This window comes from Misgurnus anguillicaudatus, chromosome 15 (assembly GCF_027580225.2).
Source record: "Misgurnus anguillicaudatus chromosome 15, ASM2758022v2, whole genome shotgun sequence".
In the NCBI taxonomy this organism is placed as follows: Eukaryota; Metazoa; Chordata; class Actinopteri; order Cypriniformes; family Cobitidae; genus Misgurnus; species Misgurnus anguillicaudatus.
Window position 1 is genome coordinate 19,606,752 of NC_073351.2, and position 18,406 is coordinate 19,625,157.

General features: G+C 32.5%; 2 protein-coding genes across 4 annotated transcripts in view; both read right to left on the reverse strand.

The window, feature by feature from the left end:
- Positions 1–11,730, reverse strand: part of LOC141349726 (uncharacterized) — a 31,937-nt gene extending 20,207 nt beyond the window's left edge. The window contains exons 1-4 of one of the 2 annotated variants that reach the window (XM_073853575.1): positions 11,576–11,730; positions 11,419–11,450; positions 11,160–11,259; positions 10,996–11,072 (exon numbers count right to left, since the gene is read on the reverse strand). In XM_073853575.1, coding sequence (XP_073709676.1) covers positions 10,996–11,072; positions 11,160–11,259; positions 11,419–11,450; positions 11,576–11,651 — 285 coding nt within the window. In that variant the 5' untranslated portion in view covers positions 11,652–11,730. Of the gene's footprint in view, positions 1–10,995; positions 11,073–11,153; positions 11,260–11,418; positions 11,451–11,575 lie in introns of both variants that reach the window. The other variant, XM_073853576.1, reaches the window with a different exon arrangement.
- A 2,478-nt stretch (positions 11,731–14,208) lies between these two features.
- rasgrf1 (Ras protein specific guanine nucleotide releasing factor 1) overlaps positions 14,209–18,406 on the reverse strand; it is a 47,285-nt gene continuing 43,087 nt past the window's right edge. The window contains exons 26-28 of one of the 2 annotated variants that reach the window (XM_055173993.2): positions 18,328–18,396; positions 16,520–16,555; positions 14,209–16,185 (exon numbers count right to left, since the gene is read on the reverse strand). In XM_055173993.2, the coding sequence (XP_055029968.1) occupies positions 16,093–16,185; positions 16,520–16,555; positions 18,328–18,396 (198 nt within the window). In that variant the 3' untranslated portion in view covers positions 14,209–16,092. The remainder of the gene's footprint in view (positions 16,186–16,519; positions 16,556–18,327; positions 18,397–18,406) is intronic. The other variant, XM_055173994.2, reaches the window with a different exon arrangement.

Genomic DNA, 18,406 nt, shown 5'->3' on the forward strand with positions numbered 1-18,406 from the left:
TGGGACAGCTGTTACCTTTTCGATGCGATGTTATCATTAAACTTGCCAGCGGATTTAAGTACATTTGTAAGTATTTTCACAGATGTATCGTGGGAAAATATGCATCTGTGGTGTAATGAAAACATTTTGGATATTTATTAAATAAACCAGTAGTTAAAGCAAACATGTATTGAAACATCATTTACTTTTTTAGTGCAATGTAATTGCTTTTCTAAGCATTTTCTATGGTTCATTCTTCTTTTGATAAACAAGTAATTAAATGCATTCAACACGTCTAATTGTATAAAGTTCATTTTATATAAATTTGAGTTGAAGGCAGCATAGATGCATTTGTTTTGTTTTAGTGTTTTATTATTTGAAATTACTTGCTTGAAAAGTATATTAGCCTGACTTAAATGGACTAATGTTTTAATTGTAGGACTTGGCTGAAGTTAGGAGAGGCAAATGACAGTCAAACATCAATCTGTTTTTATTTTTCAAGCAGATCAGAATTTGTGACAAATGTGGAATTATCTAAGGTAAATGACTGATCTTTGAAATTACATCCATACTCGTTAAATATGCTTACAAAATGATATTGTTTTGTAACTCAGTGTAAAACTGAAAGTAAACTCTTTAAAATTGTGTCTTGTTTCTGTGATTGGATATATATGGAGAATACATTGTTTTCTGTAAACTTTATCAATAAATAACTGGTCTCTATTTTTTCTGTGACAAACTTAGTCTTTATAGTCTTTACAATTCAAAACTCATCATGCTGTATATTGAGGTGACAATGGGACTTGCAGTTTTCTCCATCAATGCTACTAAAGATGATACAGTGATGATGATTTTATTTCTTTGTTACCATCCTAAGTTTCAAAAAATATTTTTCTCAGCTTCAACAGGCCTACCGCCCTTCTGTTTATGGAAGCTTTATGACAAGTGCTCAATGTAACCACATAAGCATAACATATCAATAATTCATCATAAATTCTGATTTAATAATAATTTTTAATATTTTTTTCTTACATGTATGCTTTAAGACATTCTTAAATACAGAACACATCATTACTCATTTGGCACCTCAATCTAAAGCATCAACTAGTATTTGGGACTTTGCTGTAACTTACTATTTGCAAACAAGTTGTCTTTAACACTGGCGGCTGGTGCTAATTTTTTTTTGGGGGGGGGGGGGGGTTATAAAACAATATGGTTTACATTCAGATAACTCAACATATAAAGAACACTTTTGCCAGATGTTCAGTGTCCTTAGGCAAATCAGCCTGAGGTTGATTGGCAGGCTCTACAATCCTCTCTTATACACATAATGTGGTAGTATTGTATTTGAAAATGAATTTTAAATGTTACAGGTTGTAACTGAGTGCATAGGGAACTGGTAATTCAGCAAAAGAAAAATATAGAAATATTTTTATATTTATCGAATTGGTTGTTCTTCTTTTGCAGTTGTTTCTGATTATGAAATTAGTATTTTGTATATTCCCATTTATTTACAAGTTATCACAAGGACATATGGTTTGTGCTTTTAATTATAAGAATATGTTTAGGTGTTGTTTCATATAAGAACTTCTTTTGAATACTAATTTGTTAAATCAGTTATGATCACTTAAAAATATATAAACGCTGGGTTTTCACTTGTGAGAAAATAAAAATAAACATAAACGAATGAAGAAGGACTAGCAAGTCAGCATGCCCAGAAGTGAGGTTCGAACTCTAGTGGTTTGAATTGAAGCGATGAGCACTGTCCACGAGGCTATGGCTCCACAACGATGACTTAGTATAATATTGCATGACAGACTGCAGACTTCATGCGCTCACACGTCTAACCAATTTAAATTGATTAGTCTCAAAATAATATGGGCGGGGCTAACATTAAAACTTTTTAAAACCCGCTTATGAACGGCATTTAATACATGAAAACAGACAACGAGAAAAAGACAGTCCCAAATAATAATAACAACATTTATAGGTGCTCTAATAAAGGTTTTCATAAGGGCTCCTTTGGATAATCAAAGGGACGAATCTGTCGCCGTCTAACATCTGCTGGTATATCAGGTAAATCTACGCGCGGGCACGCGCATGTCCCCAGATAACACGATCCCCAGTTGATCCATAACACCGGTCATTGCATTTTAGCAGTGAGGGCATTTTATATAATGTTGTACGTGTTGTTTTTGTATAATTCTGTTTTGTGATTAATGTGATATGTAATGTTTTGTGTCTTTATTGTTAAAGTGTGACAGCTGGAGACCAGGGGCACGTTCAATCTCACACCGGTGCGCAACGTTTTGCTACGGTTTCCGGGTTGAACGACATGTTTCCTGGAAACGGTGTGCAACGGAATGCAACAGGTTTTAGAAGCGTTTTCTCTTGTTTGGTGGGTGTGTCAGAAATGTCGGCCCAATCAGCGGCAAGATGTATAAAACCACGCGGTAGTAAAGAGACAGCTCGCTCAATGGGTTCAAGTTAATGTTGTCTTTCATTCTGGACGGCAAGGTCAGTGACTGTAACATCGAGGGTATTTTACAGTATTAAACACACATTTATAATGATTTCATCAGGCTTCAGGAACATTTAAAAAAGAACACAAAGAATGGCCTCTCAGCTACCGTAGTTGCAACTCTTGCGTCATCACAACAGGGTGTTCAATGCATCACCGTTTAAGTTTAATAAACGTTGTGCAACGTTTTGTCGGGGCTGAACGCAGCCCTGTTTTGAGCAACCTCATCACGTCTGTTTAAACCATCCTTTTACCTGATTAAAGTAAATCATGAATATTGTACAATAATGAATATTTTTGTAATATACCCACGTCTCCTGCTCACTTTTACTGAGGAACGAACTTGTGCGCCGTACTACGGAGCCCTTCTGGTCACCCCCTGGAAAAAAGAAAACAATCCGTGATCACGGTTTTGTAATTCGTCCCCTCAGTTTATAAACCGTACTCACGGATTATTAAACTGTTCCCTCAGTTTTACAAACCGTGCGCTCGGATTAATAAACCGTACGCACGAGTTAACAATCCGTGCTCTTAGATTTGTAAACCGTACCATCAGTTTTTGCAATCCGTACCCACGAATTTATAAACCGTGCGCACGCTTTTGCAATCTGTTCTCACAGTTTTGCTAACTGGATTTGTAGCCCCTCCCTCATTTTAGAAATCGCTATTCATTCTTATTCATTCTTTCCAAGTTTCCTATTAATGTTTGATATTTTCGGAAATTGGTGAAGTTTGGACCGTGTTGGGCTGTTTTATACGTTCCTGGCTGGAGACGTGCTTTAATATTTACGAAATATTTTAATCGGATGCTACAGTAAACAGATATCTTTGTGTAAAATTAACATGTTATTTAGATTTATTCATCAAATAAAATGAGTATTTAACTAACAAATGATTTCTACATATCCTATATATTTTAATCAATAGGCTTGCTATATATTTTCGTTTTTAATTGCTCATTTCAAATTCATATTTTATGTATTTAACATCAACTTATTAGGTAAAATTAAAAGATTATTAAGAGCTGCACAATTATAAACATATAAGTTTTATATACCTATAATTCTTAATTATTGTAAATCAATATTATTTGCATTTAACATCAACTTCATGCCAAACTTTTATTATGATTTACTTAATTTTTTGGTGAAACATTTTTACATTATGTTTATTATCTGAGCTAATGTAAGCAAAAAAGTAGTTAGAAATTAAGTAGATCACATGTTAATTTAAGGATCAATGAGAAAATAATCATCAAAGGAAACTTCTGGGATGACAAACATGAGAGAAACTCTTTAAAAAACCCAGATAAGTTTGGAGTTTATTAATATTTAAACTTAAAATTTGTACTTTGTTAATTAAATATTGTCTTTGTCCTTGCGTAAAGTTTTTTTATCTGAATACTTGAAGTTATACTGTTATATTAACTGGGTAACAGCTTTCTGTGCAAATACTGCTAGAATAATCGTGACTATTTGTATTGTACGTATTTATTTAGGTCACAAAGTGTTAAAATAGCTGTGCTCTTTGAAATGTGTGTAAAAGAATCAATTTCTGGTCATATTTTTAATGCACAATGAGCGGGTATATGAGCCACACTCTGTAAAACATTTACTATGATTTATTCAATTTTTGGTAAAACATTTTATACTTACAAATACTGAGTAAATTTGAAAGCTTTAAATCTGGTATTAACAATAATTAAATTGATTTCCTATTAAAAATAAAATTGAGTAAAAATAAGTAATTGCAAATGTTAAGTATATGTAGCTGTTTTTTATGAATTTTATTTAAATAAAAAATGAGTTGAATTTACTTAATGTAAAGTGAATTTATTTCATACCATCCTTTATGAACGATGAACAAAGCAATTGTACACAATTATTTTATTGAACATTTATTTACACATGACATAACTCTACAGTCATCATGAAACTCCAAAAATGCCAAACAGTACATGTTACAAATACAATGAGCTGAATAAACTCTGAGAGGTTGCAGAATCACTTCTTAATTCCAGACAGGTGGATCAGCAGAATCCTGCACCTATATTTTAAAGGTAATTACTCATACTCCACACTTACCAGGATTTTTGAGGAGATTCGGAGATGTTTATTGTCTGCAAAAGACGCAATTTCATCTGCTGCTGAATAAAACCCGTTTGCTTTGTTGATTTTTAAATTAACACCTTATCTACTTTGTTTGCCTATATTTACTCAAATAATAGGCTACAATGTAAAAATGTTTGATTGTCGATGTTATGTTGATGTTAAATACATAAAATATTAATTTTAAATGAGCAATTATTATTATAAGTTTTAAAACGTGTAAATATTTAAGTGTGAAATTCTTAAATATATTGATAATCAGATATAATAATATTGATTTACAATAATTAAGAATTATATGTATATAAAACTTATATGTATATAATTGTGCAGCTCTTAATAATCTTTTAATCTTACCTAATAAGCTGATGTTAAATACATAAAATATGAATTTGAAATGAGCAATTAAAAACGAAAATATATAGCAAGCCTAAGTGTGGCATTCTCAAATATATTGATTAAAATATTAAGGATATGTAGAAATCATTTGTTAGTTAAATATTTATTTTATTTGATGAATAAATCTAAATAACATGTTAATTTTACACAAAGATATCTGTTTACTACGGCGCCCTTCTGGTCACCCCCTGGAAAAAAGAAAACAATCCGTGATCACGGTTTTGTAATTCGTCCCCTCAGTTTATAAACCGTACTCACGGATTATTAAACTGTTCCCTCAGTTTTACAAACCGTGCGCTCGGATTAATAAACCGTACACACGAGTTAACAATCCGTGCTCTTAGATTTGTAAACCGTACCCTTAGTTTTTGCAATCCGTACCCACGAATTTATAAACCGTGCGCACGCTTTTGCAATCTGTTCTCACAGTTTTGCTAACTGGATTTGTAGCCCCTCCCTCATTTTAGAAATCGCTATTCATTCTTATTCATTCTTTCCAAGTTTCCTATTAATGTTTGATATTTTCGGAAATTAATAAAGTTTAAACCGTGTTAAGCTGTTTTATACGTTCCTAACTGGAAACGTGCTTTAATATTTACGAAATATTTTAATCGGATGCTACAGTAAGATATCTTTGTGTAAAATTAACATATGTTATTTAGATTTCTTCATCAAATAAAATAAATATTTAACTAACAAATGATTTCTACATATCCTTCATATTTTAATCAATATATTTGGGGTATGCCACACTTAGGCTTGCTATATATTTTCGTTTTTAATTGCTCATTTCAAATTCATATTTTATGTATTTAACATCAGCGTATTAGGTAAGATTAAAAGATTATTAAGAGCTGCACAATTATATACATATAAGTTTTATATACATATAATTCTTAATTATTGTAAATCAATATTATTATATCTGATTATCAATATATTTGAGAATTTCACACTTAAATATTTACACGTTTTAAAACTTATAATAATAATTGCTCATTTAAAATTAATATTTTATGTATTTAACATCAACATAACATCGACAATCAAACATTTTTACATTGTAGCCTATTATTTGAGTAAATATAGGCAAACAAAGTAGATCACGTGTTAATTTAAAAATCAACAAAGCAAACGGGTTTTATTCAGCAGCAGATGAAATTGTGTCTTTTGCAGACAATAAACATCTCCGAATCTCCTCAAAAATCCTGGTAAGTGTGGAGTATGAGTAATTGCATTTACAATATAGGTGCAGGATTCTGCTGATCCACCTGTCTGGAATTAAGAAGTGATTCTGCAACCTCTCAGAGTTTATTCAGCTCATTGTATTTGTAACATGTACTGTTTGGCATTTTTGGAGTTTCATGATGACTGTAGAGTTATGTCATGTGTAAATAAATGTTCAATAAAATATTTGTGTACAATTGCTTTGTTCATCGTTCATAAAGGATGGTATGAAATAAATTCACTTTACATTAAGTAAATTCAACTCATTTTTTATTTAAATAAAATTCATAAAAAACAGCTACATCTACTTAACATTTGCAATTACTTATTTTTACTCAATTGTTAATACCAGATTTAAAGCTTTCAAATTTACTCAGTATTTGTAAGTATAAAATGTTTTACCAAAAATTGAATAAATCATAGTAAATGTTTTACAGAGTGTGGCTCATATACCCGCTCATTGTGCATTAAAAATATGACCAGAAATTGATTCTTTTACACACATTTCAAAGAGCACAGCTATTTTAACACTTTGGTGACCTAAATAAATACGTACAATACAAATAGTCACGATTATTCTAGCAGTATTTGCACAGAAAGCTGTTACCCAGTTAATATAACAGTATAACTTCAAGTATTCAGATAAAAAAACTTTACGCAAGGACAAAGACAATATTTAATTAAAAGTACAAATTTTAAGTTTAAATATTAATAAACTCCAAACTTATCTGGATTTTTTAAAGAGTTTCTCTCATGTTTGTCATCCCAGAAGTTTCCTTTGATGATTATTTTCTCATTGATCCTTAAATTAACATGTGATCTACTTAATTTCTAACTACTTTTTTGCTTACATTAGCTCAGATAATAAACATAATGTAAAAATGTTTCACCAAAAAATTAAGTAAATCATAATAAAAGTTTGGCATGAAGTTGATGTTAAATGCAAATAATATTGATTTACAATAATTAAGAATTATAGGTATATAAAACTTATATGTTTATAATTGTGCAGCTCTTAATAATCTTTTAATCTTACCTAATAAGTTGATGTTAAATACATAAAATATGAATTTGAAATGAGCAATTAAAAACGAAAATATATAGCAAGCCTAAGTATATTGATTAAAATATATAGGATATGTAGAAATCATTTGTTAGTTAAATATTTATTTTATTTGATGAATAAATCTAAATAACATGTTAATTTTACACAAAGATATCTGTTTACTGTAGCATCCGATTAAAATATTTCGTAAATATTAAAGCACGTTTCCAGTTAGGAACGTATAAAACTACGGAGCCCTTCTGGTCACCCCCTGGAAAAAAGAAAACAATTCGTGATCACGGTTTTGTAATTCGTCCCCTCAGTTTATAAACCGTACTCACGGATTATTAAACTGTTCCCTCCGTTTTACAAACCGTGCGCTCGGATTAATAAACCGTACGCACGAGTTAACAATCCGTGCTCTTAGATTTGTAAACCGTACCATCAGTTTTTGCAATCCGTACCCACGAATTTATAAACCGTGCGCACGCTTTTGCAATCTGTTCTCACAGTTTTGCTAACTGGATTTGTAGCCCCTCCCTCATTTTAGAAATCGCTATTCATTCTTAATCATTCTTTCCAAGTTTCCTATTAATGTTTGATATTTTCGGAAATTAATAAAGTTTAAACCGTGTTAAGCTGTTTTATACGTTCCTAACTGGAAACGTGCTTTAATATTTACGAAATATTTTAATCGGATGCTACAGTAAACAGATATCTTTGTGTAAAATTAACATGTTATTTAGATTTATTCATCAAATAAAATAAGTATTTAACTAACAAATGATTTCTACATATCCTATATATTTTAATCAATATACTTAGGCTTGCTATACATTTTCGTTTTTAATTGCTCATTTCAAATTCATATTTTATGTATTTAACATCAACTTATTAGGTAAGATTAAAAGATTACTAAGAGCTGCACAATTACAAACATATAAGTTTTATATACCTATAATTCTTAATTATTGTAAATCAATATTATTTGCATTTAACATCAACTTCATGCCAAACTTTTATTATGATTTACTTAATTTTTTGGTGAAACATTTTTACATTATGTTTATTATCTGAGCTAATGTAAGCAAAAAAGTAGTTAGAAGTAGATCACATGTTAATTTAAGGATCAATGAGAAAATATTAATCAAAGGAAACTTCTGGGATGACAAACATGAGAGAAACTCTTTAAAAAATCCAGATAAGTTTGGAGTTTATTAATATTTAAACTTAAAATTTGTTCTTTGTTAATTAAATATTGTCTTTGTCCTTGCGTAAAGTTTTTTTTATCTGAATACTTGAAGTTACTGTTATATTAACTGGGTAACAGCTTTCTGTGCAAATACTGCTAGAATAATCGTGACTATTTGTATTGTACGTATTTATTTAGGTCACCAAAGTGTTAAAATAGCTGTGCTCTCTGAAATGTGTGTAAAAGAATCAATTTCTGGTCATATTTTTAATGCACAATGAGCGGGTATATGAGCCACACTCTGTAAAACATTTACTATGATTTATTCAAGTTTTGGTAAAACATTTTATACTTACAAATACTGAGTAAATTTGAAAGCTTTAAATCTGGTATTAACAATAATTAAATTGATTTCCTATTAAAAATAAAATTGAGTAAAAATAAGTAATTGCAAATGTTAAGTAGATGTAGCTGTTTTTTATGAATTTTATTTAAATAAAAAATGAGTTGAATTTACTTAATGTAAAGTGAATTTATTTCATACCATCCTTTATGAACGATGAACAAAGCAATTGTACACAATTATTTTATTGAACATTTATTTACACATGACATAACTCTACAGTCATCATGAAACTCCAAAAATGCCAAACAGTACATGTTACAAATACAATGAGCTGAATAAACTCTGAGAGGTTGCAGAATCACTTCTTAATTCCAGACAGGTGGATCAGCAGAATCCTGCACCTATATTGTAAATGTAATTACTTATACTCCACACTTACCAGGATTTTTGAGGAGATTCGGAGATGTTTATTGTCTGCAAAAGACGCAATTTCATCTGCTGCTGAATAAAACCCGTTTGCTTTGTTGATTTTTAAATTAACACGTGATCTACTTTGTTTGCCTATATTTACTCAAATAATAGGCTACAATGTAAAAATGTTTGATTGTCGATGTTATGTTGATGTTAAATACATAAAATATGAATTTTAAATGAGCAATTATTATTATAAGTTTTAAAACGTGTAAATATTTAAGTGTGAAATTCTCAAATATATTGATAATCAGATATAATAATATTGATTTACAATAATTAAGAATTAAAGGGAAAATAAAACTTATATGTATATAATTGTGCAGCTCTTAATAATTTTTTAATCTTACCTAATAAGCTGATGTTAAATACATAAAATATGAATTTGAAATGAGCAATTAAAAACGAAAATATATAGCAAGCCTAAGTGTGGCATTCTCAAATATATTGATTAAAATATTAAGGATATGTAGAAATCATTTGTTAGTTAAATATTTATTTTATTTGATGAATAAATCTAAATAACATATGTTAATTTTACACAAAGATATCTGTTTACTGTAGCATCCGATTAAAATATTTCGTAAATATTAAAGCACGTTTCCAGTTAGGAACGTATAAAACAGCTTAACACGGTTTAAACTTTATAAATTTCCGACAATATCAAACATTAATAGCAAACTTGGAAAGAATGAATAAGAATGAATAGCGATTTCTAAAATGAGGGAGGGGCTACAAATTCAGTTAGCAAAACTGTGAGAACAGATTGCGAAAGCGTGCGCATGGTTTATAAATTCGTGGGTACGGATTGCAAAAACTGAGGGTACGGTTTACAAATCTAAGAGCACGGATTGTTAACTCGTGCGTACGGTTTATTAATCCGAGTGCACGGTTTGTAAAACTGAGGGAACAGTTTAATAATCCGTGAGTACGGTTTATAAACTGAGGGGACGAATTACAAAACCGTGATCACGGATTGTTTTCTTTTTTCCAGGGGGTGACCAGAGGGTCTCCGTATAAAACAGCTTAACACGGTTTAAACGTTATTAATTTCCGAAAATATCAAACATTAATAGGAAACTTGGAAAGAATGAATAAGAATGAATAGCGATTTCTAAAATGATGGAGGGGCTACAAATCCAGTTAGCAAAACTGTGAGAACAGATTGCAAAAGCGTGCGCACGGTTTATAAATTCGTGGGTACGGATTGCAAAAACTGAGGGTACGGTTTACAAATCTAAGAGCACGGATTGTTAACTCGTGCGTACGGTTTATTAATCCGAGCGCACGGTTTGTAAAACTGAGGGAACAGTTTAATAATCCGTGAGTACGGTTTATAAACTGAGGGGACGAATTACAAAACCGTGATCACGGATTGTTTTCTTTTTTCCAGGGGGTGACCAGAAGGGCTCCGTACCTTACCGCCTTTTGGGTGTAAGGATTATTTCCCCGGGTGTAAGTCCCGGGGTGGCGTAGTCGGAGTTTTATGAAAAATCTTTGCTTTCGTCATAAAGCTATCCCCCAACCCCCTCGTCATGCCACATTTGCTATTTTTTTTTAATGAACTGTAATTGTTGCAAATCAGTGCTGCCCCGAAGGCCTGGTAAACTAATAACTTTAATAAGTTTAATAAATGTTTATAGAACAGGGGAATTTATTTTTTTTACTTCCTGTTAAGCATGAGAATAGACATTTAAAACAGAATACCTGAGGCTCTGACATGATGTAGTAGTTGCTAAATTCAGCAGAGGTCAGGTCTGCGAAATCATTCAATCCCATTGTATAGTGAAAAGCAACATTAGCTTTCTGTAAACATCACTGTTGCACAATTTAAATAACATTATTTTGTAAGTGAGATGAGTTACATGTAAACGAGTGGTTCCCAGCATTATGGTCGTCAATCATTTTTTTGTTTTCAAGAAATATTTGCAGCCGTTTGTAATATTCATCCTTCTCGTATTTTCTATTAAACTGTTGATTTCAAAAAAAAAAAAAAAAAACTTTCAGTCACCATGATTTTTCTATCCCCCTCCCCCTTTTTTTTCAAAAGCTACTATATTTTCACTTCCCTTTTTGTTACTTAGCTAAAAATTAAGTTACCACATGCACTTACAGGGCTGCTGTTCTTACCTGAGACATCCATGATTTGAAATCACGCTCATCTGCAAAAAAGTAATTGTATGTTTGCATTTTTACAACAGTCCTAATAATAATAATAAAAAAAAAAAACGGTTACTACTACTCTAATGTATGAAGAGAAAGCCAGCAGCTAAAAAACTTACTGTACCTTGCTCTGTGTATACTGGCACTGAGTGTACCGTATAAACCACGGCAAACAGCACCGATAACAGCAACCCGTTCATCTTTACCCCGCGAGGCAAGAGCAGCTCTTTACATCAGCCTGAGGGTATGCATTGACGTCACTTTTCCACATAACCACGCCGGAGCTCGCCCTTTTGAGTGGCAAACGTTCAACAAAATGGCTGGTTTTCAGTGGCTGCTGCGAAAATGCCAGTAAAACTGACTATTATCAGCTTAAATTGCATTTAATTGGACTTGATAGCAGAGGAGGACAATACTTAGTAACATTAGTTACATTTTACAAGCATCTGTGCTTTATTAGGGTGTTTGTATTGGGAAAAATTTCACTTCACTACATTCTAAAGCATAGAATCATATTGTGTATTCTTGTGTACTTTTACTTAAGTAAAAATACGTTAATCTGTACTTAAATATTACATGTAAAAAGTAAATGTTATAATCTTATGTTATAAAGTAAAAATTATGATAATATACTTTGGAATTTATGTTTTTTCCCCAAATAAAAACACGGTTAAAATACAAATACTTGAAAAAATACTTTTAAGTAGAAAGTTAAACCTCTGCTTGACAGTGACCCTAGCAATTTGTCAACACACGTGGTCTGTGGATGTTGGCATGAACAATCTATTTACTTCTCCTTTCGGTCTTTTTTTGGGAGTCTGTAAAACGATAGCTCCGAATTCTTGTTAAATCTGTTAGTATAGTCTATCGCACAACAGCTTTTTCCCATTTAGACGCGTTTTTCCCGTGTTTCCGCTAATTTCACCGTGTACACTCATTCTGCCGCTCTGTCTTTTGCCACTCAGTGGGCGTAACCGCAGTCACTTCGCCGAAGGTGACGTCACGTGCATACCCTCTAGGGTCTGTGCACAATATGGCGACCGCTGACGTGTCATGCTTGGAATCGCCTGATCACATGAGTAGTCTAAAAAAATAAAAAAAGACTTGGATATCAGCTTTACTTTCTGTGAAGAGCTGAAACACTGGTATTGCATTTATTTTGGTCTTACCAAGAAACTTTGGGGAAAGTGGCTCAATTTATTGTTGTCCATATTTAGCCTACCCTCAATTTGCTTTGCGGTGGGATTCATGTTTTGTTTGGTTTCACTCAATATGATAAAAATTTATGTGATAAATTTGCTTATTATGTTAACCAAAATTCCTAAAAAAGAAACCAAGTTTTCTGGAGCTTGCTGCTAATATTAAAAACTATGTTCTCCCAATATCTGAGTGTACAAACGAAAAGCTGTTAGATCATACGACCTCTGTAAGCTTTACAGGATATTTATTTAATCTTTTTCTTTACTTTTTATGTTTTTTTTAATATAACCCCTGACCTCCCTGGCTTATTTGTGATTTTTTTCCTTGGACTGTATTGATGTACAGATAATTCTTGCTGTATATTCTATTTTTGAATCAATAAAAAAAGAGTAGCACTCCTCCTACAAGTAGAAGGGTTGTGTGCTGTCTTTCTCTATTTTTGTAGGCCTAAGTGTAACGTTAGACTTTCGGTTTCAAACCGCCATTTCTGTAGGCTATTTGTATAAATGCAATTAAAGCGTAACTAAACCCCTGGTCAGAGCCTGACTCCACCCACTGGCAATAATTGTGGTGAGCTTGAACCTGCTTACGTCACGAGGTATTTTTTGGACCCAACATCCAATAGGAAAATTCAACTGCAGTAGCCACACTTCAACCTGAAGAGGGCAGCACTCAGACGTTTTTACACCATATAATGTAGTATTGAAACACTTTATATCCAAATGTCAAAAAACTTACTAAAATCAATGAACAGCACTAATAAACCATCATTCTTACAGATCAGTATAACTAAAAAAAGTTGGATTAGGGTTTTGTATAACTCTTTAACGATTATTTATTAGTATATAGATTACAATTCTGTTCAAAAGTTTAGGGACACTTACTCATTATTTTCTTCCATATTTAAGAATAAAAGCAAAATCATCTAAATAAAAAAAACACAAATATAAGAAATAGGTTTTGACTTTGATATGCTATTATTAAGAAGCTTCGATCTTTGAAATGCTTGAGTTCCATTCTATTCTGGGGTTTGCTTATTCTTTATTATTTTGTCCAAGAAGTCATTATTTTTTTATTTAAAAAAAGGTAAATTAATGGAAGAAATTAATATATTGGCACAATTATATTTTGCTTACAATATAATTTAAAAATAATTAATTATACACCTTAAGATGAAAAGATTTTTAAGATCATGACAAACATTTCAGCCAAGTGACCTTAAACTTTTGAGTGGTCGTGTAGGTGTTTATAAAGTAAGATTATAAGTAGCTCTTAAATCAATTATATGACCAGTTGACCAATAAAGTTGTTTTGAAACCCTATTTAAAGGAAATAATCCTGTTGCCTACATGCAAAGAATTATTAACACTGTACTATGTAAACAATATGCATAATATGCTTATTACCATATGCTGATTAAAATCGCTATAAGAGCTTATGTATTTAAATAAATGTGAGGTAATCATTATAGGACATGCTCATGATCCTTGATTCTCAGAGAGAGCAAAGTGAAGCATGCATAAGTGAAGTGACAAAAACACATACAAGGACGCAATATCCCCCTGAGATAGAATAGATTTATTAGCAAGAGGTAATCAGGAAACATACAGTTTATTTAGTTAATTTTCTCTCTTTTTCTTTTCTGTTTCATTTCTTTTTTGTACAAAACTGGAAATATTTCCCAAGCTGTGGAAATAAACTTAAGGGTTGAAAGATAATTCTCATACCACTGGGTATTGCTAACAGCAAAATGTTTGTATGTTTATATATCATTTATAAGAGTATGTGCACATAGATGTGTATACAGTTTGTATATATAGATCTATATATATCTATCTATATATATATATATACATCTATATATATCTTATATAGTATATGTCCTTTTTGAAGTTTCTGGCTGATACAGTGTTGCATGCCTGCCACGTGAGTGTTAAATGTGTTTCCAGACTGTACATAGTAAAAATACATACAAATATTCACAGAATAAGCACTACATTACTATATTCCTGCTAAGAGAATGATTATAGACAGGATTACAGTATATGCAAAAACACTTTAAAGTCCTCTACCTCTAGGTCATGGTTTCAAAATCACAAATCATATAGCATCGAGTGTGTGAGCATAGGATACACGCTTTAAAGAGGTGTGCTTTAAACTAGTACATGATAAGAAATACATAGGGCTGCATGTACAAAATATACAGAATCCTTTATCTGTGTGGTGAGTCGACAATGTTGGTACAAAAAATGTTTCAAGTTTTCCATTTTTAGGCAAAAAATGGAAAACTAATGAAAAACTGCATCTTTATTCTATGACTACAAAAATACCCTTTGTATGTTGCAAGCGGGAAGGTCATTCACTTTTTGATCATTCTTATACGACAATGTATTTTACAAAGTGATATTTAGTCACGTTCCACAATCACTGGAACAGCAAAAAGGACATAGATTGTCTGTAAATGTACAATAGCTGGATAATCTGGTGTAGAATGAGAGAGTGATAAAACTTTTACCCATACTGTATGCTAAAAAAATGAGGCTGTGAGCAACAGAAACCTTGCAGTATATGTGTAAATAAGCACAACTAGTTTTGAAAAATATAATCATATTTAATGCAGATCACATAGTCCTTGCTTCTTTTGGTAAAGACAGTCTTTCTACTAATTTTGGTCTGAGCAAATTAAAAAAATTGATGTCTTTAACTAAAGTTACAATGTTACACGCATTAACAGAGGATGATATAACACATGCAAGAACGCATCCCTACTGACCTGTAGTAGAGGTGCCATGTGATCTAATGCGATTGACACGTCAGCAAACTATACACTGTCTGCTTTAACTCGTGCCAAAATGTTTAAAAAATATCACGGCAATCTGGGCATGTCCATTGCACCCGTTGTGATGCTCACAACAAATAGATATAAAGATACTGGAATTGATTTAACTAAGTACAGTGACATGTGAATAATATATTATTTTAACAATATAAGGAATATATCTACTTTCCACATTGCTACATGGTATGCATATACTGTAAATTAGTTACATGCATCTATTAAATTTCAAAATGCTCCTGTCGGCTTTTAATATTTCATTATAGAGGTGATATGGATGAGCCTGAAAGATGCCCACACCTAAAACAAAAAGTTGAGCTAGCCGTCACTGTTTGCTTACAGTAGATCCTGCTGTAAGTACTGTTAAAAACATACCTTTTCTTTATAGTGGTGAATTGTTGCAATGGGAAAAACATGACTTCCCTAAACAACGAAACAGGTAACTCATCAGTGAAAGATCGGAAACAATTAGGTGACATTTTATAATGACTAAAAACAAAGAAACACATCCAGGAGTAATAATAATGGAGTGGGGAAGGTAACACATGTCTGTATAGAAAGCGTGTTGTCTGTACAGTATGTAGACCTCAGGCAGAGCATTTCTCTCAGTTGGGCACTTTGGGCTCGATTCTGAGCGAGGCTTCATACAGGCTTTCTTCGTCCATCACAGAGCTTCTGTCCAGTAAATACAGTGCTGCCTGAAACATAGAGACACAGTATTCATTTCAGGCTGTGTGGATGGTTTTGATATTTTGAAAATTTAATTTAGAAATAAACTGATAGCAACTGATGCTAGCAATTCCAAAGTTATGGGTTTGATTCCAAAATATTCCAAGAAATGCATACTGTACATGTGAATCTTTAATCATCTATTGTGCATCTATGGTGTAACTAATGAGTTATATTTATTCCACTTAAGGTCAAAAGGACAAAAATAGTAAGATTTCATGTTTTAATGACTTTAAAACCCCTCTATTCAGGTTTAATGGGATAGTTCACCCAAAAATGAAAATAATGTCATTAATGACTCACCCTCATGTCGTTCCAAACTTGTAAGACCTCCGTTATCTTTGGAAACAAAGTTCAAGATGTTTTAGATTTAGACCGAGAGCTTTCTGACCCTCCATTGAAAATCTATGTACAGTTTACTGTCCATGTTCAGAATTTGTTGACGCATTGAAAATACATTTTGGTCTAAAAATAACAAAACTACGACTTTATTCAGTATTATCTTCTCTTGTGCATCTGTTGCGAATGTGCGTGCACAGTGATACTGCTGACGTACGACGCTGCTAACGGACGACGCCGCTGACGTCTTATCCTCAGACATGTTTTCGTACGTCAGCTGTGCCACTGCAGTCTCGTGCATGCGGTTCACAACAGACCTGGAAGAGAAGACAATGCTGAATAAAGTCGTATTTTTTTGTTATTTTCGATGCTTCAACTAATTCTAACTGACCCACTGATGTCACATGGACTACTTTGATGATGTTTTTATTACCAGAAAGCTCACAGACTAAATATAAAACATCTTAAACATCTTTTACAAGTTTGGAACCACATGAGGGTGAGTCATTAATGACATTATTTTCATTTTTGGGTGAACTAACCCTTTAAGTTAAAGGATTAGTCCATTTTCTTGGAAGAAAAATCCGGATGGTTTGCTCGCCACCATGTCATCCGGAATGTTGGTGTCTTTCTTTGTTCAGTCGAGAAGAGATTGTGTTTTTTGAGGAAAACATTGCAGGATTTTTCTCATTTTAATGGACTTTGATGGACACCAACACTTAACACTTAACTAAACACGTAACAGTTTTTATCAACGGAGGTTCAAAGGACTATAAAAGATCTCAAGCGAGGCATAAGGGTCTTATCTAGCGAAATGATTGTCCTTTTTGACAAGAAAAATAAAAAGTGTGCACTTTTGAACCACAACTTTTCGTCTAGGTCCGGTCCAGCGCGACCTAACGTAAATGCGTTGTGACGTAGGGAGGTCACGTGTTACATATATAAAACGCACATTTGCGGACCATTGTAAACAATAAACTGACACAAAGACATTAATTAGTATCATTCGACATACAACAACGTCGGAACGGTCCTCTTTCAACACACTTGTAAACACTGGGGCGGAGTTTCACGTTCGTCCTCTGTGACCTCTTGACGTCATGACGTATTGTGTAAGGTCACGCTGACGCTTTGAGGACCGGATCTAGACGAGAAATTGTGGTTTAAAAGTGTATATTTGTTATTTTTCTTGTCAAAAATGACAATGGTTTCATTAGATAAGACCCTAATGCCTCGTTTGGGATCGTTTGTAGTCGTTTGAGGCTCTGTTGAGAAATACTGTTACGTGTTGAGTTAAGTGTTAAGTGTTGGTGTACATTGGGGTCCATTAAAATGAGAAAAATCCTGCAATGTTTTCCTCAAAAAACATAATTTCTTCTGGACTGAACAAGGAAGGACATCAACATTTTGGATGACATGATGGTGAGTAAATTATCTGGATTTTTCTTTTAAGACTAATCCTTTAAGGACCACCATGTGCGGTCTGTTTTTTGCATTCAGGCCTTCTCACACTTTTTTATTCTGGTGCAGTCTCACACTTTATATTTCTTTCCCTTCAATTCATACATATGCAACCATGATAGAGATGAAACAACATTTTATGTATCACTGCTTACCAAAGTTCAAGTTTAATGATCTCTAATTTTACATGACAAAGAGATGTCTGACCAATAGTATCTGAATGTCACAGATTGACCTATTGGCCAGGTGTAAAAAAAATAAAAATCTCAAAGTAGCATGGGCTACAACACAAACCAACAACAGTTCAATACCTTTGGCTGGTAATCAATCTTGTATGCTGTTTGCTGAAATTGTCTGATTTCTCTGATGATATGGGAGATCTATAAAATG